Source organism: Somniosus microcephalus, chromosome 1 (genome assembly GCF_052327205.1).
Source record: "Somniosus microcephalus isolate GS21.2 chromosome 1, FLI_Smic_1.0, whole genome shotgun sequence".
Lineage (NCBI taxonomy): Eukaryota > Metazoa > Chordata > Chondrichthyes > Squaliformes > Somniosidae > Somniosus > Somniosus microcephalus.
In genome coordinates, this window is record NC_140987.1 from 247,438,562 (window position 1) to 247,460,861 (window position 22,300).

The window sequence follows — 22,300 nt, forward strand, 5'->3', positions numbered from 1 at the left end:
CGTCTTGGGGCGCTGCAACTGAATATCGCAGCGCAATGTGCCGCAGCGCCAGACGCTGCGGCACGGCATGCTGCGGTACTGCAGGCCTTCCTCCGCTTCTTAAAGGGGAGGGGCCTGCACCAGCGTGATCGGAGATCGCGAGTGCCGGCAAAAGAGCCCGGCACCGAGGAGAAGTGCCGGGCTCTTGGGACACAGCCGGCACTGCCCGGGAGGGGGGGCCTCAGGAGGCCGGGGACGGCGGCGCAAGGAGTTGCTGGCAGGCGGCCAGCAAAAAAAATGGCCGCCCCGCACCTCCCCTTTAATTAGCGCCACTACCGCCGCAGGTAGGCCCCCCTGAACCGGTCGCAAATTGCGACCGGCGCTTTGGGGGGGGGGGGCCCGACCAAATATCACGTTCGGGGTGGTAGCGGGGCGCTGCGCACACCGATGATGTCATCGGTGGCGGCGCAGCGCTACAGGCTAACGCCGCCATTAGCGCCCTGCTAAATTTCACGGGAGACGTAGCCAGTGGCGCTAAAACCACTAAGTGCCCTCTTTGGGCGCTAACTGGTGGCGCAGCCCACCGAATTTCTAGGCCATAGTCTCAGGATAATGGGTCAGCCTATTAAAACTGAGACGAGGAGATATTTCTTCACTCAGAGGGTTGTGAAGCTTTGGAATTCTCTACCCCAAAGGTCTGTGGATGCTGAGTAGTTGAGTATATTCAAGGCTGAGATAAATTTTTGGACTCGTGGGGAATTAAGGGATATGGGGGATAGGGCGGGAAAGTGGAGTTGAGGTCAAGGATCAGCCATGATCTTACTGAATGGTGGAGCAGGCTCGAGGAGCGTATGGCCTACTCCTGTTCTTAATTCTTATGTACTTACATCATCAATTAATATCAGTATAATATTCCATCAAAAAATGAAGAGAGTGCCATTTGGTGGAGTGAGAATGGCTTTGAAGCATGTACCATTCTTATCTTCTTTACTGATATGGAGGTCGCTTCACAACAGCAGATAGGTACCGGGATCAGCTGCCGGGGCTATCCCTGCGGGGATCAAGTCTGCGGCAAGGAGGCCTAATCTTCCCTGCTTCTTCTGTCCCCACAAGGAAACAAAAAAAAGTTCAAAACCCGACTTCTTCTAGCCTCGGATTCTCTTCCCCCTTGGCGGGAAAGCCAGTGCAGCTTGCAGTTAAAATTGCAGTCGGGTCTCATTGATGCCATCAGGACCTGATATATAAAAGGTCCCTGCGGCTTTGGGGTGGTGCCATTGCCCCCTGGCTCAGTTGTGGAGGCTACAATCAGGAACAGTCAGCTCCCACGGCCCCAGGACAGGTGAGTAACCTGGGCGAGTCCAACTGCCCATCGGGCCGGATAAAATTGCCCAGATTGTTTTTAAGCAATGGATTAGTCAAGGTTTCCCTTAAGGAACACATTGCTGTTGACTCTACTGAAAATGGGAAACAAAACACTATGATTGTTCCAAAAAAAAGCCTGATAGATAGGAATTCTGATTTCATATAATTGTTGTAATTAATGGGATAACCACTTGAACCTTAACTGATTCAATCTGGCCACGTTTTCAAGGGGACAGTGATCAAGTATTAGCCTAAAACTGTGTATTACCTTAAGTTTCAAAAGTTTCTCAAGGTTTTCAATCTTCTGCTCGGTTTTATTTAATTTCATCAGTTCCTCAGCTTCTCCAGTACAGTTCCTTGGAGAGAGAGATCTGGAACGCTTCACAGACAAATCCTACAATGTACAGTAAAAAGGAAAGGACACAGTTAGAAATCATATAGAATCATAGAATTATACAATGATACAGCACAGGAGGAGGCCATTCGACCCAGCGTGCCTGTGCCGGCTCTTTGAAGGAGCTATCCAATTAGTCCCACTCCCCTGCTCTTTCCCGTAGCCCTGTAAATGTTTCCTTCCAAGTACTTATCCAATTCCATTTTGAAAGTTACTATTGAGTCTGCTTCCACCGCCCTTTCAGGCAGTGCATTCCAGATCACAGCAACTTGCTATGTAAAAAAATTGTTTCCTCATGTCCCTTCTGGTTCTTTTGCCAATCACCTTAAATCTGTGTCCTCTGGTTACTTACCCTTCTGCCATTGGAAACAGTTTCTCCTTATTTACTCTATCAAAACCATTCATGATTTTGAATACCTCTATCAAATCTCCTCTTAGCCTTCTCTACTCTAATGGGAGCAATCCCAGCTTCTCCACATAATTGAAGTCCTTCATCCTTAGTACCATTCTAGTAAATCTCTTCTGCACCCTCTGCAAGGCCCTGACATCCTTCCTAAAGTGTGGTACCCAGAATTGAACACAATACTCCAGCAGAGGCCTAACCATCAACAGAACTTCCTTACTTTTGTACTCTATTCTTCTATTAATAAAGCCAAGGGATCCCGTATGCTTTTTTAACAGCCTTCTTAACTTGTCCTGCCCCCTTCAAAGATTTGTGTACATACACCCCCAGGTCTCTCTGCTCCTGCACCCACTTTAAATAGACATATTTAAATAGACATAAATAAAACTTTAGTTCTAGTACGAGCAATGGAGAATACTAATAATGAATTATAAAAATTCTATATACTGTAGAATACCAAAGGAGTAACAAACTGAATTATAACAATGTTAGCACTAAAGACTTCTCTGCAACTCACTAATGAGTATATTCATTTACATTTACATTGTTTCTTCCAGAATAATGATCTCCCATCAGGGAAGGCTCATGGGTTGTAGACACAGAAATGCAGAAAGCCTCATTACAAACAGGAGATACAGGCTGGTCTAATTGCTCTATGAGGGTCCACATTTGGATATGATAGGATTATAGCAAACAAGTGGGGAAATGGATTCCCCCCACCCTTTGAAAAATTTTCACCTGAAGGAGGGGGGTCTGGCTCCCTGAGAACAGGACTAAATAAATATGAATACAACAATGATGTCCACAGAAATACAGACTAGGGCGTGTCCTACCAGCACTGCTGAATATCAGAAATCTTACATCACTATATCACATTTAAAACTTTTTCTGTCCCTCTGACAGAATTAGTAACCCAGAAACTTGAGTTAATAAAGAATCTGTGTGACTTTAAACACTTTATATTTGTATATAAATAAATGGCTATATACTTTATTTCAGTGCTGTCCAATAGAAATTGCTGATTAGCTGCAGGTGTGGCTACAGCAACAATGTTTTAGCCACATGCACTCATTTCAGCAGAAAACACCTTACAGGTAAAATGTACTGCGTGTGTAAATTTACTGAACAAACATCTCCCACCATTCAGTGTGAAACTTTGCAGTTTTTTTATTTCACTGAAGTATGGATTTCTGGCATGAATTTATCAAACAACACATTTATAGAGAATTACATAGAATATACAGCACAGAAACAGGCCATTCGGCACGGCGTTTATGCTCCACTCCAGCCTTCTCCCATCCTTGCTCATCTAGCTCTATCAGCATAACCTTCTATTCCCTTCTCCCTCATATGTTTATCTAGCTTCCCCTTAAATGCATCTATACTATTCGTCTTACCCACTCCCTGTGGTAGCGAGTCCCCCATTCTCACCACTCTCTCGGTGAAGAAGTTTCTTCTGAATTCCCTATTTGATTTCTTGGTGAGATTCTTATATTGATGGCCTCTAGTTTTGCTCTTCCCCACAAGTGGAAACACTCCCACTGTGTCTACTCTATCAAAACGATTCATAATTTTATAGATCTTTATTAGGTCACCTCTCAGCCTTCTCTTTTCAAGAAAAATGATCCCCAGCCTGTTCATCCCTTCCTGATAGGTATAACCTCGCATTTATGGTACCATCCTTGTAAATCTTTTTTTTTTTTTTTTTAAATGCAGCTTCTAGCTTTTTGTCCTGCAGTTGTGAGCGCGACTTTGACTTCATCAGAGTGACTGCTGAGAATGTTGACTCGCACAACGAGACTCACCAGATCCACCCACCGCACGCCATCCAGACCCACCCCCCACGCGCCATCCAGACCCACCCCCCACGCGCCATCCAGACCCACCCCCCACGCGCCATCCAGACCCACCATCCACGCGCCATCCAGACCCCACCCCCCACGCGCCATCCAGACCCAACAGCCACGCGCCATCCAGACCCACCCGCCACGTGCCATCCGCACCCGCCCCCCGCTCGCCATCCAGAATGCGGTTGGACGCTGCTTGCCCGTTGCCACTACAACCTTGTTGGAACTGCTCATTATTGGGTAGGTTTGCTTTCTTCTGCTGGCCTGGAGCGGTTATTCCGATTGGTCAAGTTGAGCACGATCACAGCTCCCCTGTCCATACAATGTTGGTGTTTCCATGATGTTCAGGCCACACCTGTGTTACACACCATTTTATCAACAGTAACCAAGGAAGTAAAGCACTCACAACGATCAAAAAACACTTGCACACTCTGCTTTTCATCTTACCAACAAATGCACAAAAAGGTTCAAGTTCACATGCATACACTGTGAATATGAGTACTGAGATCATATGCCCAATGAGAGATTATATTACCCATTTTTTATTTACTAATCAAAAATGCAATTAGCCACATCTGGATTCCCAATTAGCCACATGTGGCTCACGTATTGGACAACACTGCTTTATTTCACAATTAAAGTATTTAAGAGCTAGATGTCTCTCCTTTGTGTAGACAGAAAAAGGCTCTCGCTAGTCCCTTACAGAAGTGATGTTGAGTGTCTGGTAATCCAAGCTGTGTTCTATTGTAAATTATTTTCAATGAGTCTACTATCATTACAGAGCTCAATAGCCATAACATGATTACCACGGAATATAATATTATAGCTCTAACAAAGTTAGTTACAATGCACTGCAAATATGGTAAATACTATGCACATGTATTCAAACAACAAGTCAGAAGAACAAGACACTGAGCAAAGCTTTCATGAATCCTTTGAGGACTGCAGTAGCATTTCCTGTACCAAAATAAACTGTAAAAATGTGCAATAATTACAAAGATCCAGGGTGAAAAATGTTGTGGGGAAGTTGAAAAATCATTCAAGAAACAGCCAAGTCAGAAAATAGAAAATCAAATTTCTTTTTCTCACAGAAGTCAGGATTGTTTTTTATGACTAAATGTGGTAAGAATATTAAAACAATTCCAGGAAGAGTGCTTCAGCCTCCATAATGTTACTGGACTATACAGCATAGAGTAGATTCACTGGTGTGCCTCATCATCAATGGACAATCGTTAAGAAATTGGGCGAGTGAGCCATAGCCTCTAGGCCCATTTCTAGCCCGATTCCTTCCCCTCACGATTTTCCAGCTGGCTGGATTGTTGGCTCAGAAATGCTCTCGCAAATTTCTGCCTCACAAAAAGCACAGGATTTATTTTAAAATAGTTTAAATCAGTACTGAGCTCAATTTCACCAGGATGGTGCTATTTGACTTGAAAGCCTACTTTGACTCAGCTTAGGGTAAGCTCCTTGTGCAAAGGCACAGACTTTTTATGCTTCTTCCCCTCCCCCATTTTTTAGCACTGTGGTTAGACGATTTTTTTATACAATTGTTTGGAATTATTATTCAACTATTTACTAGAGCCATAGCAGCAGCTTGCCAACTGTATCTCCAGACCTTAGCAGGCCTACTTGTCAGTAATAGAGGGCAACTGTCCCCACAGACTCCACCTGGGAATCATTTGCAGAAATGTTATACCTAAGACCAAACTGCAATATAGAGATAGCACTGCCTGTGAAAGTCGGGTCACCATCCCTTTCAACCTTTCTGGCTCCAGCTCATAGCACGGCAGAGTCAGCCTCCCTCTCCGCAGCCCACACCCCCCTCTCCGCAGCCCGCCCCCCCCTCTCCGCAGCCCGCACCCCCCTCTCCGCAGCCCGCACCCCCCTCTCCGCAGCCCGCACCCCCTCTTTCCGCAGCCCGCCCCCACTCTCCGCAGCCCGCCCCCACTCTCCGCAGCCCGCCCCCACTCTCCGCAGCCCGCCCCCACTCTCCGCAGCCCGCCCCCACTCTCCGCAGCCCGCCCCCTCCTCTCCGCAGCCCGCTCCCCCCTCTCCGCAGCCCGCACCCCCCTCGCCGCAGCCCGCCCCCCCTCGCCACAGCCCGCCCCCCCTCGCCACAGCCCGCCCCCCCTCTCCGCAGCCCGCCCCCGCCCTCTCCGCAGCCCACCCCTCCCCCTCTCCATAATCGGCTCACAATCCAGAATCAGCTAACATGCTGACCACAAGCGCCAAACAGGTGACTGATGCATTGGTCAGCAACATCTTGTCCTTTCCTACTGAAGAGAACCAGCAGTGTGGCATTTCTCAAGGTACAGGAGGTAATGGATGGAAACCATGTCGGCCATCTGGCCAGGATGCCCCTGTTCCCTCCCCCTAACCCATGACGTCAGCTCTTCAACCACTTCACCGTTGCACTGTCTCAACCAGTGCTACATTCTCAAGCTCACTAACTGAGAGGTTATAACTATCAATAAGATTGAACAGGCTGAGGCTCTTTTCTTTAGAAAAAGAGAAGGTTGAGGGGTGACCCGATAGAGTTCTTTAAAATTATGAAAGGGTTTGATAGGGTAGACGTAGAGAAAATGTTTCCACTTGTTGGGGAAACCAGAACTAGGGGCCATAAATATAAGGTAGTTACGAATAAATCCAATAGGGAACAAAGGAGAAACACCTTTACCCAGAGAGGGGCGAGATTGTGGCACTTGCTACCACAAGGAATAGTTGAGGTGAATAGCACAGGTGTATTTAAGGGAAAGCTAGAGAAGTACACAAGGGAGAAAGGAATAGAAGGTTATGCTGATAGGGTGAGATGAGGTGTAAAGAGGCTCATGTAGAGCAAAACACTTGCATGGACCAGTTGGGCCGAATGGCCTGTTTCTGTATTGTACAGTCTGTGTAATTCTAAGTCACTGCATCCTTTCAGGTGCATGTAACTATGTTTCTGTAGGCAAAATCTGCCGAGCGGACACAGGATGCTACCTTGTTCTATGCCACAGGCAGTGCTGGAAGGTTGCTCTACAACAACAGGTCAGCTATTTACAATCCATATTAATGACTTAGATGAAGGAACCGAGTGTAATGTATCCAAGTTTGCTGACAATACAAGGCTTGGTGCGAAAGTAAGCTGTGAGGAGGATGCAAAGAGGCTGCAAAGGGATATAGGCAGGTTGAGTAAGTGAGCAAAAAGGTGGCAGATGGAATATAATATGGAGAAATGTGAAGTTATCCACTTTGGTGGGAAAAATAGAAAAGCAGATTATTTTTTAAATGGTGAGACACTGGGAAATGTTGGTATTCAGGAGGGACCGAGGTGTTGTCGTGCATGAATCACAGAAAGTTAACATGCAGGTAGAGAAAGCAATTAGGAAAGCAAATGGTACATAAGCCTTTATTACAAAGGGTTTGGAGTATAAGAGTAAAGAAGTCTTACTGCAATTATATCAGGTTTTAGTGAGACCACACCTGGAGTACTGTGTACAGTTTTGGTCTCCTTACCAAAGGAAGGATATACTTGCCTTAGAGGGAGTGCAACAAAGGTTCACTATACTAATTCCTGGGATGAGGGAATTGTCCTATGAGGAGATATTGAGTAGAGAAGGCCTATGTTCCCTAGAGTTTAGAAGAACAAGAGATTATCTCACTGAAATGTATAAAACTCTTAAAGGGCTTGACAGGGTAGATGCAGGGAGGATGTTTCCCCTGGCTGGGGATTCTAGAACTGGGGAGGTCACAGTCTCAAAATAAGGGGTCGGCCATTTAGGACTGAGATGAAGAGACATTTATTCACTCAGAGGGTTGTGAATCTTTGGAAATTCTCTACCCCAGAGGGCTGTGGATGCTCAGTCGTTGAGTATATTCAAGACAAAGATCAATAGATTTTTGGATACTAAGGGAATCAAGGGATATGGGGATGGTGCAGGAAAGTGGAGTTGAGGTAGGAGATCAGCCATGTTATTATTGCAGCAAAAGAACAGATACTGGTTCCACGACACACCTTCAAGCAGAGCTCACATTGCTAAATACCAGGGACAATTTAGAGTTCGGGCAGACTTCAGGAGGGTGGTGGGCAGAGTAATCACACGTCAGCCTCAAGTCCTTGGCCAGAGGCCTCAATTGTTTAATGCTGGCGATCTGCAAATGCTGAATCAGCGCTCACAGGCTGCTCGACGGTTCAAGGGGGACAGATCTGGTGGTTCCTCGCAGCACCAAGCCAGAAGCCCAATGCTAAAGGGGAGGGAGGCAATCAACTGGGGTGGGGGGAAGGGGGGGGTGGGGGGGAGAAAGAGCAGGGATGGGCCAGCAGCCAGCTAAAATATTTTTATGGAGCTATGGGGCCATTCACACTCTTCCTGGCCCCACAAAAATCTTTAAAGAAGCAAGCTGCAGTGGTCCCTTGGAGAACCGCTGGTTCTGCTGCTCATCAACTCACGCACACTCCACCCATTGGTACCTCAACAAATAGTCATTCGTGACTTGGAATTAACCTCAAAAATTGGTGGATAGGGTAGAGAATGTAAGGCAGTTGTATCAGCTAATTTCAAACTCGAAATTTTCTTCCAAAACTAGCAAATACAAATTTAGCACCACCTTTGTAGAAATATAATACAGCACATTAACAGAAAAGTGATGAGAGATTACACTACTTTTGTACATGGTATTTGGTACAATTTTTTTTTTTTAAAAAGAGGCCTCAAAATAACTTTCAGCTGTATTAATGTAGTGCACTGGAAATTGTGATCTATATCAGTGCACGTCAGAAAATCAAAATCTTTTAATTATTTTTGTCCGCGAGCCAACCACAGTGGCGCAACACTGAATCATCAGAGCGTAACAACTGATTGTTCCCGGCTGCTGCACAAACTTTTCAAAGCAAAGCAACGCCAACTGCAATAAATTCCACATTTCAAAACCTTTTTTGGACTGAAAAGAAGGTAAAGTGGTGGTCTGGAGGGAGACAGAGAACAGCCACGTCGAAACAGTAACACTTGTAAACTGAGAAAATAAAAATCTCATTTACTCATTTTTGTGCACTCCTCGTTCACTCGATGAAGTTAACAGGTGAGCCAAGCAACCAGATTTCTTAGCGTCGAAAATCAAGGCTATCTGCTCAGCTGGCTCCCCCAAACCATCCTTTCCCCAACCTCCTGCCCCTTGCTCCACTCTCTTCCTAGCCAAATCCCCACCTTCGGTACTATACAGATTCTCAGCTCACTCCTCCTTTCACCTTGGCCTAATCTTTACCAACAGAGGATGAAAAGTGAAGGAATAATGCCTCCACTGACTTGTTTCTGTATCTATGCCAGGTCTATGCCACTTCCAAAATACACGCACATAAATGGGCCATCCTGGGTTGCTAGGCACTGTGCAGTACAGTGTAGATCCACTAAACAGTTTCAAGCTATCACTTCTCTCATAAGTCTTTGTGCCAATTGCTTTGAATTGTTTGCACCAGCATCCTTACTGGCATCTGTGGGTTTCCCAAAGGAAATCTCACTATCTGAGCGGCTTGGAAGAACAGGAGAACCAACAAAGGGACGTCAGACAGGTCAGCCTGCACAAGACACATTCTGTGCCCGCCCAACAGTGCCCACGCACCTGCGTGTGCAGACAGAGGTGAACATAACTTGCTTTGGCAACCGATTAGTGCATACACAGGCTGCAGCTCTTAAAATAGCCTGTGACAGCAGGCCCAATGGGACAGATATATGTGAAGACCGGACTATGGTTCTTCAGAAACAGTCAATTACAGCCTGTCAATCTTTATGTGGTGCTACGTGAAGAAGGCATGCGAGCGTGATCACTACCCAGAGACTGATTAGCTGCAGTCAACTTTGTTGCACCTACCTGGCAATGACTGTGGGTAACTGTCTTGACAGGGTGTGTATCAGCTGAGAGCGGAATGCAGGGCTGTGCCATCTGCGGCAAGGACACAGGCTACTAACAGCACCATATGGCTGGCGCAGAGTGACCGTAGCACGCAGCTGCACCCTCGAGCCTGCTTCTGCCGCCCCCCAGGCACACCACAATATGGGTATATGGGGACATTGAGGCGGCGTGGCAAAAAGGCCGACCTCCTTTCAATTGTAGCTATAAGAGGTCAGAGGCTGGGTATTCTGATCACCTCCTGATTCCCCAAAGCCTTTCCACCATCTACAAGGCACAAGTCAGGACTGTGATGGATTACTCTCCATTTGCCTGGATGAGTGCAGCTCCAACAACACACAAGAAGCTCGACACCAGCCAGGACAAAGCATCCCGCTTGATCAGCACTCCATCCACCACCTTAAACATTCACTCCCTCTACCACCGGCGTACCCTGGCTGCAGTGTGTACCATACACAAAATGCACTGCAGCAACTCACCAAGGCTTCTTCGACAGCACCTCCCAAACCTGCGACCTCTACCACCTGGAAGGACAAGGGCAGCAGGTGCATGGGAATACCACCACCTCCAAGAACCCCTCCAAGTCACACACCATCCTGACTTGGAAATATATTGCCGTTCCTGGGTCAAAATCTGGAACTCCCTACCCAACAGCATTGTGGGAGTACCTTCACCAAACGGACTGCAGTGGTTCAAGGCGGCGGCTCACCACCACCTTCTCAAGGAAAATTAGGGATGAGCAATAAATGCTGGCCTTGCCAGCGACGCTCACGTCCCATGAATTAATTTTTAAAAACTCATGGCACTGTCATTTCAGTATACATCAAAATAGGGCGTCAGGGGATGGGGTGCTCTATCATTTACCTGCAGACATGCATGCATATGGGGTTTCCGTTCCCTTCAATTTTATCCGCCTCATCTCAATCCCCTGCCCTTTTAGCCTTGGCAACAGCTAAAAGATGCCTTGTGAGCCTTTCTGAAGGCTTTCAGAATTGTTGTCACTCTACTGTATCCATCCCTATAAATTTCCCATATGCAGTTTTATGTGCTCCCAACACTAGTGTGCTCCCTACACCTGTCAAACTCTGCACTTGGATCTGAATTATTATGGCAATAGTCTGTGCCAGGAAACCCTAATGTTAGTAGTAATTTAACACACTAGCAGGATTAGCACCAGATCTTAACCACCTGGACCACTACACAAGTCAAGTATGTGTGTCCACTCATTTTGGCTCCAGCTTTGAGTCACATCAGTTTACACACTGACCTTTCACCTCTTGGACCAGTGTTGAAATCCAGTTCAGTTTTATGGGATGGAAGTTTGCTAGCTGTACAGGCTCCACGTGAAATAAGTTTGAATGGTTTCAGTCCAATTTCTAGAGGCTATGGAGCCCTTAATACAAAACTGCCTCGAATTCATCACTGAGCCCATTAAATTAACACTCCAACTCAGAGCCACAGAATGCTGATGTGGGAAATGGTAAAGTGTAAATTACAGTTTTCAGACTGTATCAGATATTACTTTTGTGCTGAGTGCCAAGCAGCACTCCGTGAACGAGCTCTCTCTCCCTACAAACCAAAGTCTGATCTTAGATGCACAATATCTGGAAATGTAGTATGGCCCAAGGTCGAACAGACCAGCCACCTTAAAGTAATTTCTTCACTGGAAATGTCACACAAGTCCGGTCATGTTATACTTCTCTGCATAGCAGAAAGAATAAAATCTCCATCAGGCTATGTGTCCTCGGCTATAGTCTATGGCTCAGGTTTGTTAAAAATAAAAATTATACAGTACAAAAGATAAACAGGAGATTTCACTAGATTACGGAACGTTAGTTGATTCACTGAATCTGTTGAAAAACAGTAATAAATTCTAAATCGTAATAGATTTTGGAAATAATAGTTAGTTCAGTTTAAGGGTCCGCGACGCAAAGCGTTCATGGAGCATTTTGTGTCTGCCCAACCCAACTAACTGCCTGGCTAGCAGAGAACCACTAAAAAACGCTGCATGCCGAAGGTAAATCTAGCTCACGCCCCACGTAAAACTGAGAAAGGAAATTCGTATGAAATCAAATGGATATCTTGCTAAATTAAATAAGACTGTCAATCATCTGTAAGATTTGAAACGCAGATTGCCCACTGCCATAGCCTCTCACACCCTGATGCATGAACAGCGCCCCAATCGATTCATTTTGTCTTCATCTCAGGAATAGTTTTAGCTGTTCTAACATCTGAATGGATTGAGAGTCGTTCCTCACTAGCCGGGCAACAGGGCGATACCTATCTAGCCCTAATTTTACATATCCTCTCAAATAAAATTATCAAAGAAGAAAAAAAATTCACAATGACTTTATTTACCTAGATCTGAACTATAGACGGTAGGAGTGTGGATTCAGACAATTCATCCAATTAGCTGGGCTATGCACAGTCAGCAGTAAGCAAATTAAAGTGACTGAGAAAATCCCATAGACATTAATAGAGTCTTTTTATCATATGAAATATGACATCTCCCTATCCATCACAGTAACATTGGTGAAGCTGGGAGCTCTCTTTTGAGGATACGGTGGAGATACATTGTTGGAGCAGAATCGAGGCAGCTTTACTCTACCACTAAGCTATAACTGACAAGGATGTGCTTGATGCCAAAACTGGGTTCCTGACAGAGTACGGTCCATTCCTCAGCACAGACATCCCTCATACTGAGCATAAAATTTAAATATCTGTGAAATGTGGAATTTAAGTGAGCTCCCAAGAAGTCCCACTATGCAGCAAGTTAATTTTAAAACCCCACTGGTCCAGAACTTTTGCTGTAACATTGTTCTTCAGTCAGAATATCACCAGCTGTTTCTGGATTCCATGATCCTGTCCTTTTGGCAAGAATATTCACACCAGCACTATCTGCAATGTGAATCCTATGAAGGCAAGATCCTGGAAAGGTTCCAAGTGGCACTTCTCCAAGTTCACTTGAAACTCCAACTTTCACAGATCTGGTTCTGCTTGAGCTCAGTGGTTTCTTCCACTTTATCCCCCAAAACTCTCTTACAAAGGACAAGGCCGTGATTAAGTTATGGAAGATCCCAAGACTCTGACCTTAGTTTTACCACAAATGCTTCCTTTGATAGTCCATTCCAAAGATTCACCCACCTCTGTGTAAAACAGTTATGTATGAACTGTCCTTTCAATTTAACTTTTCTGAGCTTCATCCTATGCCCCCTCTCAAGTCCATGGTAAAAAGTCACTGTTAAGCTTGTCAATTTCCTTAAGGATCTTGAATAGGTTACTAACATCCTCTCTTGGTTTTCTTTTCTTGAGTGCAAACACACTCACAATCTCCACATGTAGCTCAGGTACCCAATGCCAAATATCAGACTGATGGCACTTTACAGCATCTTGTAAAGTGCCGCAATATTCTTCCCGTAATATTGTAAATAGAAGTATACACCACGTTGTAGATGGGGTACACATTAACATTTTAGCAAATTATGAAGACAACAGAGATTTGGAGAAAAAAATTAACTAATTTCCTTGAAATCTTGTGTAGTTTATATTATAGGTGGAAAAAGAGCTGTTTTGAAGACTTTTTAGAAGCGCTTTTCTCAGAGGAAGATGGCTACTGTGAAGTCTGCACTCTCTTAACGAGTACATGCCTTCTAGTATTCCCTGAAGAACAATGATGGGCTGAATTCTTTAAGCAGGCTTGTTAATGTACTGAAGCCTTCAGTCACATGCTTAACAAGCAAAGGCCACCAAGACCACTTCAATACAGAAACATAGAAAAATAGGAGCAGGAGTCGGCCATTCAGCCCTTCGAGCCCATTCAATATGATCATGGCTGATCCTCTATCTCAATACCATATTCCCGCTCTCTCCCCATACCCCTTGATGCCTTTTGCATCTGGAAATCTATTTATCTCCTTCTTAAATATATTCAGTGACTTGACCTCCACAGCCTTCTGTGGTAGAGAATTCCACAGGTTCACCACCCTCTGAGTGAAGAAATTTCTCCTCCTCTCAGTCCTAAATGTCCTACCCCATATCCTGAGACTGTGACCCCTCGTTCTAGGCCCCCCCAGCCAGGGGAAATATCCTCCCTGCACCCAGTCTGTCTAGCCGTGTCAGAATTTTATACATTTCAATGAGATCCCCTCTCATTCTTCTAAACTCTAGTGAATACAGGCCTAGTCGACCCAATCTCTCCTCATACGACAGTCCTGCCATCCCTGGAATCAGTCTGGTGAACCTTGGCGACACTCCCTCTATGGCAAGTATATCCTTTCTTAGGTAAGGAGACCAAAACTGCACACAGTACTCCTGGTGTGGTCTCACCAAGGCCCTATATATCTAAATGGAAATCCCCTTGGTGAGTTTGGTGGGCAGAGATTGAGCATTCAAGGCACATCATCAGCAGCAAGCCCCAAAATACTCCACTTTCTTACCCTTCTGAGATCAAAGGGATCTTAATAATATCAACTAGTTATTGATTGAGATTCGGGTCCTGTATCTCAGTGTGTCTAGTTTAGATTGATGGTCTGAAAAAGCATAACAATTGGGCCTGTATCTAAGTTAATAGACAACTGCCTCACTCAGTACCTTTCCTGATGCTCCAGACTGGTGCTTAAAGAAACTCACTCGGGTGCATCTTTCTTCAGGTTGTGAGATTTATTTGTTCCTGGGATGTGGGTGTTGCTGGCAAGGCCAGCATATATTGCCCATCCCAAGTTGCCCTCGAGAAGGTGGTGGTGAGCCGTCTTCTTGAACCGCTGCAGCCCATCTGGTGAAGGTACACCCACAGTGCTGTTAGGGAGTGAGTTCCAGGATTTTGACCCAGCGACGATGAAGTAACGGCGATATACTTCCAAGTCAGGATGGTGTGTAATTTGGAGGGGGACTTGCAACTGGTGGTGTTCCCATGCGCCTGCTGCCCTTGCCCTTCCAGGTGGTAGAGGTTGCAGGTTTGGGAGGTGCTATCGAAGAAGCCTTGGAGAGTTGCTGCAGTGCATCTTGTAGATGATACACACTGCAGCCACGGTACGCCGGTGGTGGAGGGAGTGAATGTTTAAGGTGGCGGATGGGGTGCCAATCAAGCGGGCTGGTTTGGCCTGGATGGTGTCAAGCTTCTCGAGTGTTGTTGGAGCTGCACTCATCCACGCAAGTGGAGAATATTCCATCACACTCCTGACTTGTGCCTTGTAGATCAGGAGGTGAGTCACGTGCCGCAGAATGCCCAGCCTCTGACCTGCTCTTGTAGTCACAGTATTTATGTGGCTGGTCCAGTTAAGTGCCTCATGACGAACTTAATTCCACAACCTCCACATCTCCCTTCCTCTCAGGGCAGGCAGCAAGCAGGCTGAGCAGCCTCTGAGATTGAAGAATTCTCAGACAGCAAAGCAGGAAGTAAAAGCATGAAATATAATTCACATTTTAATCATTGTACAGGAAATGAAATAAATATTGGAACATACACATGGGATTAAGGAAAAGCTAAATTATCATAAAACGTTAAAAAAGATAAAAATTAATTTTTATTTAAAAAATCATGCAATTTTTTAATGTTTCTCTGAGGGAATGAGACTCCAAACTTGCAAAATTAGTTTTTGAGGGCCAGACCAGTTGTTCAGCAGTAATGATGACTTAATACACTGTTAAAAACTCAGTTACTCCTGATTGAACAAGTTAACATTTTCATTGTTTTTTACAGCAAGAATAGTGCATAAATTAGTGATTCGGGGTTGATTGCATCTGCAAAGACTGCAACAGGAGGAGCAGGGTATCACTGGAAGCAACCTCCAGATTTCCGCGTTTAACTGCACAGAAGCTGCTGCTAGCTTTACACACTAATGATGGCGAGCGCTGACAGTTTCGCCGTCATTACAGCCGCAAATTCTGAGCCAATATATTGTTGCTTCATCTGATCCCCAACAAGAGCCGCCCCACCAGGGGTCTCAAGCTTGCTTTCTGTTTCATTCATTAAAAGCTAGGGTAATTCAACTAAAATCTCCTTCACCAATCAGAGAATGTCCAACCTCAGCACTGGCTTTTCAAGCCACCTATTGTGCTGGTATTTCAAGCCTCCATGCATAAGTGACCCTTGTACCAGTTACCACTGGTTGCGCATGCCTGGTCGCAGGCAAAGAAAATGAGATAAAAGAAGCAGAAGAGATAAGGAAAGTGAGAATGAAGGGGCAAAAGGGAAAACTGTAAGGAAGTAAAGGAGGTACCATGGGACAGAGATTAACGAAGGAGTTAGAAAGAGAGGAACAGAGAAAATAAAGGAGCTGTAGCAATGAGTGAAAGTGTATGAGAGACATAGAGAGAGAAAAAGAACAGAGTGGAAGGCAAAAGGAAAAGCGGCCCCAACCATGGCTAACAAAAGAAATTAAGGATAGTATTAGATCCAAAGAGGAGTCATATAAAGTTGCCAGAAAAAGTAGCAAGCCTGAGGATTGGGAGCAGTTTAAAGTTCAGCAAAAAAGTACTAAGAGATTAATTGGAGGGGAAAAATAGAGTATGAGAGTAAACTTGCAAGAAACATAAAGGCGGATTCTAAAAGCTTCTACAAGTATGTAAAAAGAAAAAGATTAGTGAAGACAAATGGGGAGAATTTATAATGGGGAACAAGGAAATGGCAGAGCAATTAAACAAGTACTTTGGTTCTATCTTCACGGAAGAGGACACAAATAATTTCCCAGAACTGCTAGGGAACCAAGGGTCTAGTGAGAAGGAGGAATTAAAGGAAATCAGTATTAGTAAAAAAAATAGTGCTGAAGAAATTCATGGGACTGAAAGCCGATAAATCACCAGGGCCTGATAATCTGCATCCCAGAGTACTAAAAGAGGTAGCCATGGAAATAGTGGATGCATTGGTTGTCATCTTTCAAAATTCTACAGATTATGGAACAGTTCCTGCAGATTGGAGGGTGGCAAATGTAACCCCACTATTTAAAAAAGGAAGGAGAGAAAACAGGGAACTACAGACGGGTTAGCCTAACATCAGTAGTAGGGAAAATGCCAGAGTCTATTATAAAGGATGTGATAACAGGACACTTAGAAAATATCAACGGGATTAGACAAAGTCAACATGGATTTATCAAAGGGAAATCGTGTTTGACAAACCTACTGGAGTTTTTTGAGGATGTAACTGGTAGAATAGATAAAGGAGAACCAGTGGATGTGGTGTATTTGGATTTTCAGATGGCCTTTGATAAAGTCCCACATAAGAGGTTAGTGTGCAAAATTAAAGTACATGGGATTAGGGGTAATATACTGACATGGATTGAATATTGGTTACCAGACAAGAAACATAGAGTAGGAATAAATTGGTCTTTTTCGGGGTGGCAGGCGGTGACTAGTGGGGTACTGCAGGGATCAGTGCTTGGGCCCCAGCTATTCACAATATATATCAATGATTTGGATGAGGGAACCAAATGTAACATTTCCAAGTTTGCTGACGACACGAAACTAGGTGGGATTGTCAGTTGTGAGGTGGATGCAAAGAGGCTTCAAGGCAATTTAGACAAGTTGAGTGAGTCGGCAAATAAATGGCAGATGTATAATGTGGATAAATGTGAAGTTATCCACTTCGGTAGGAAAAATAGAACGGCAGAGTATTATTTAAATGATGATAGATTGGGAAATGTTGATGTACAGAGGGACCTGGGTGTCCTTGTACACCAGTCACTGAAAGCAAACATGCAGGTGCAGCAAGCAGTTGGTAAGGCAAATGGTATGTTGGCCTTCATTTTGTAAAAATTCATTGATGGGATGTGGGCGTCGCTGGCTAGGTCTGCATTTAATGCCCATCCCTAATTGCCCTTGAGAAGATGGTGGTGAGCCACCTTCTTGAACCGCTGCAGTCCATATGGTGTAGGTACACCCACAATGCTGTTAGGAAGGGAGTTCCAGGATTTTGGCCCAGCAACAGTGAAGGAACGGCGATACAGGTCCAAGTCAGGATGGTGTGTGGCTTGGAGGGGAACTTGTAGGTGGTGATGTTCCCATGCGTCTGCTGCCCTTGTCCTTCTAAGTGGTAGAGGTTGCGGGTTTGGAAGGTGCTGTTGAAGGAGCTTTGGCGAGTTGCTGCAGTGCATCTTGTAGATGGTACACACTGCAGCCACAGTGCGCCGGTGGTGGAGGGAGTGAATGTTGAAGGTGGTGGATGGAGTGCCAATTAAGCGGGCTGCTTTATCCTGAATGGTGTCGAGCTTCTTGAGTGTTGTTGGAGCTGCACTCATCCAGGCAAGTGGAGAGTATTCCATCACACTCCTGACTTGTGCCTTGTAGATGGTGGAAAGGCTTTGGGGAGTCAGGAGGTGAGACACACGCCGCAGAATTCCCAGCCTCTGGCCTGCTCTTGTAGCCACAGTATTTATATGGCTGGTCCAGTTCAATTTCTGATCAATGGTAACCCCCAGGATGTTGATAGTGGGGGATTCAGCGATGGTAATGCCATTGAATGTCATGGGGAGATGGTTAGAGTCTCGCTTGTTGGAGATGGTCATTGCCTGGCACTTGTGTGGTGCGAATGTTACTTGCAAGAGGATTTGAGTACAGGAGCAAGCATGTCTTACTACAGTTATACAGGGCCTTGGTGAGACCACACCTGGAGTACTGTGTGCAGTTTTGGTCTCCTGACCTAAGAAAGGATATACTTGCCATAGAGGGAGTGCAGCCAAGGTTCACCAGACTGATTCCTGGGATGGCAGGACTGTCGTATGAGGAGAGGTTGGGTCGACTAGGCCTGTATTCACTAGAGTTTAGAAGAATGAGAGGGGATCTCATTGAAACGCATAAAATTCTGACAGGGCTACACAGACTGGATGCAGGGAGCATGTTTCCCCTGGCTGGGGGGGTCTAGAATGAGGGGTCACAGTCTCAGGATACGGGGTAGGACATTTAGGACTGAGAGGAGGAGAAATTTCTTCACTCAGAGGGTGGTGAACCTGTGGAATTCTCTACCACAGAAGGCTGTGGAGGCCAAGTCACTGAATACATTTTAGAAGGAGATAGATAGATTTCTAGACACAAAAGGCATCAAGGGGTATGGGGAGAGAGCAAGAATATGGTATTGAGTTAGAGGATCAGCCATGATCATATTAAATGGTGGAGCAGGCTTGAAGGGCCGAATGGCCTACTCCTGCTCCTATTTTTCTATGTTTCTATGAAAGAGACGAAAACAAGAATTACACAGAGTGGGAGACAAGCAGAATGTTACAGAAAGTGTGACAACTTAAAAAAAATATTCTGTGAGCAAAATCATAGCAGAGCAAGTCGTAAAACTTAAGAGTTTCAGGAGGCATGGTGCTGTGGTGGGATGGAGGAGGAATCAATGCCCTTAAAAGACAAAAAAGCACAAGTTTTCAGGAAAATATTTAAGGGAGCTAATAAAATTGTCTGCCATACAGTGATTATATTACTATATACATTGTACGGTGGATAATTTTCATTTACTATGTCCAGTGTTATATATGACCATAAATAACTGGATCAAGCTTACGGTGAGTCTGTCGAAACAATGCTTCCGATTAAAAGTTAGTGTAGTGCTTCAACATAATGCACCATCGAACAGTGGGACACAACCTCTCATCCATGATTCACAAAGCTACAAATTCCCAATCTTAACCACGCTGTCAGGAAAGATGCGAGCAGAAACTGTGCCTCCCTGCTAACTGGGATGGAAAACTGATGGTGAACCCACCTTGGCCTGCTCTCACACATTTCCCAGCAATTGGAATAACATAGGCATTAGCCAAGGCCTAGGAGCAGGCAGCCCCTCTCCTCAAGCCAGAAATAGTACACAGCATGGAGAGACACAAGGAAGTGGGGAGTGGGGGTCAACGAGATGTAAACCTAACAGCTAATCAGCACTAAATATGACTTATCTGCAAGCACTGGGTTGAAATTATTACTTTTTGTACTTCAGCGGGATCAGTGACTCTGTGCTATCTATAACAAAGTGTTACACCACTGTCTGATGTCAGTAAGTTCATTTGGGTCTGGGTTACTTCTGAATCCACACCATGGAAAAGTAAGAGTTGTCTGAAATCAAATGTTTTAGATGAAGTAAATCTGATGAACTCCTGACTTCATATATGCAGGGCTTCTGTACATGATTATATAACAATGCTGTGAATAGCTCCCTCCAGGCTATAATGCACACCAAAGGAAACTACATTTGAATCCAAACTATTACCAATTAAGTAATAACCTCCATTTGTCAGAAGTGTACGAGGCAATAAATGGGCCCTGTGCTGATTAAATGAAGAGGTTTCATGCCAAGGCGTCTAATCAAAGCGCAGGAGCCATTTATCGCCAAAACAATCTTGAGAAATGTAGGTGACTGCTGTACTACATTTTAATTAGAACTGGCAAGATAAATTTAAAAATGTTAACCTGCATCATTTGTTTTGTAGCACCATGGTACTTATGATAAAATATTACTGTCCAATCTCTCTTCTAAATGGGGCTCTGCGATCGACAGTAAATCTAACTAACCATCAAATGAAAGTCATGATTGACAATACAATTCTTCAGTAGATCTGCCATTTCAGACTAATTTGGAAAAGATTTGGTTCACGCCAACTGGCTATGCAGCTGCTCGAATGTACCAAGCAGTAAAATTGGTCTTTTTAACAAAACAATGGAACGAGAAGAACGGGAAAATATCTATAACACATTCCTCACAATTGTGGTCATTGGCTAACAATAGGATCACCAAAGGAAACAACAGTTTGACAAGAGATGGCACCTTATAATCGAGGGTCAACCTCAGATTAAGGACCAAGCACAATGAGGTCCTGCCATGATCAATCCAATGAACAAAAATATATTTTGCCATAAATGTTTTTGTGACGTCCTCTTGGCTATGTCAAATTTCCTAAACCACTCTTGCCAACTTTTAGTATTCTGCTGTGCTTAGTCCCAATGCTAATAATCTATCCTTATTCACAATAAAACATCTCTTAATAGCCTATTTTTATCAGATTCTTTCACTTAAAGATTCCTAGTGGCATAGAACTTGCCAAGCTGCTTTGAACCTCCTCCTGGTGACCAATTCCACCGTACCATTTAGGGAAGTCTGGGAGCAAGTGGCCTTCCCTCCAAATTGGGGATGGTGTATAGCACAGGGAGACCCGAAAAGAAAACTAATAAAATTACTTCATAAAAGATTTTGGATGAAGAATCACATAGCACAGAAATGGACTATTCGGCCCAATTGGCCTGTGCTGTTGTTTATTCTCCACATGAGCCCCCTCCCACCCACCCCTCTTCATCTAACTATCAGCATATCCTTCTATTCCTTTCTCCCTCATGTGTTTGAGGTGTGATCTTATCGAAACATATAAGATTGTGAGGGGGCTTGATCGGGTGGACGCGGGGAGAATGTTTCCACTGATGGGTGAGACTAGAACTAGGGGGCATAATCTTAGAATAAGGGGCTGCCCTTTCAAAACTGAGATGAGGAGAAACTTCTTCACTCAGAGGGTAGTAAATCTATGGAATTTGCTACCTCAGAGAGCTGTGGAAGCTGCGACATTAAATAAATTTAAAACGGAGATAGACAGTTTCCTAGCTGATAAGGGAATTAGGGGTTACAGGGAGCGGGCAGGGAAGTGGACGCGAGTCTAGGTTCGGATCAGCCATGATCCTATTGAATGGCGGAGCAGGCCCGAGGGGTTGTATGGCCTACTCCTGCTCCTACTTCTTATGTTCTTATGTGTTTATCTAGCTTTCCCTTAAATGCATCGATGCTATTCGCCTCAACTACTCCTTGTGGAGCAAGTTCCATATTCTAACCACTCTGAGAGAAGCTGTTTCTCCTGAATTCTTTATTGGATTTATTAGTGACTATCTAATATTTACGGCCCCTAGTTTTGGACTCCCTCACAAGCGTAAACATCTTCTCTACATTTACCCTATCAAACCCCTTCATAGTTTAAAGACTTCAATCAGGTCACCCCTCAGCCTTCTCTTTTTAATGAGAGAAATGAGCCCCAGCCTGTTCAATCTTTCCTGATAGTTATAACCCCTTATAGTTCTGGTATCATCCTTGTGAATCTTTTTTACACATTTTCCAGTGCCTCTATATCCTTTTTATAATATGGAGAGCAGAACTGCACACAGTATTCTAAGTATGGTCTCACCAAGGTTCTATACAAGTTTAACATAACATCCCAGCTTTTCAATTCTATTCTTAACTCAATAACTTGCCCTCCCAATGTTTATTAGAAGTTTCCTTCGCAGGAGTATATGTGGGAAGAGGATGATTTGCAGGTTTGACAACACTTTAGGCATCATAGATTTCATTGCTCTTTGAGCCTTTGGATCCTTTTACAAGATTCTTACAATACAAAGTTGAGGTTTGGTGGAATGTATTGGTCATCAGTTAAATAAAAAGCCTTCCTGCATTTAAGATCAGTTTTGAACCCAAAATTT

The 22,300-nt window shown here is 44.5% G+C and overlaps 1 protein-coding gene across 1 annotated transcript in view; it reads right to left on the reverse strand.

The window, feature by feature from the left end:
• The window catches only part of cntln (centlein, centrosomal protein), a 477,268-nt gene that overhangs the window by 302,278 nt on the left and 152,690 nt on the right, over positions 1–22,300 (reverse strand). The window contains exon 11 of the mRNA XM_085991655.1: positions 1,610–1,735. Coding sequence (XP_085847781.1) covers positions 1,610–1,735 — 126 coding nt within the window. The remainder of the gene's footprint in view (positions 1–1,609; positions 1,736–22,300) is intronic.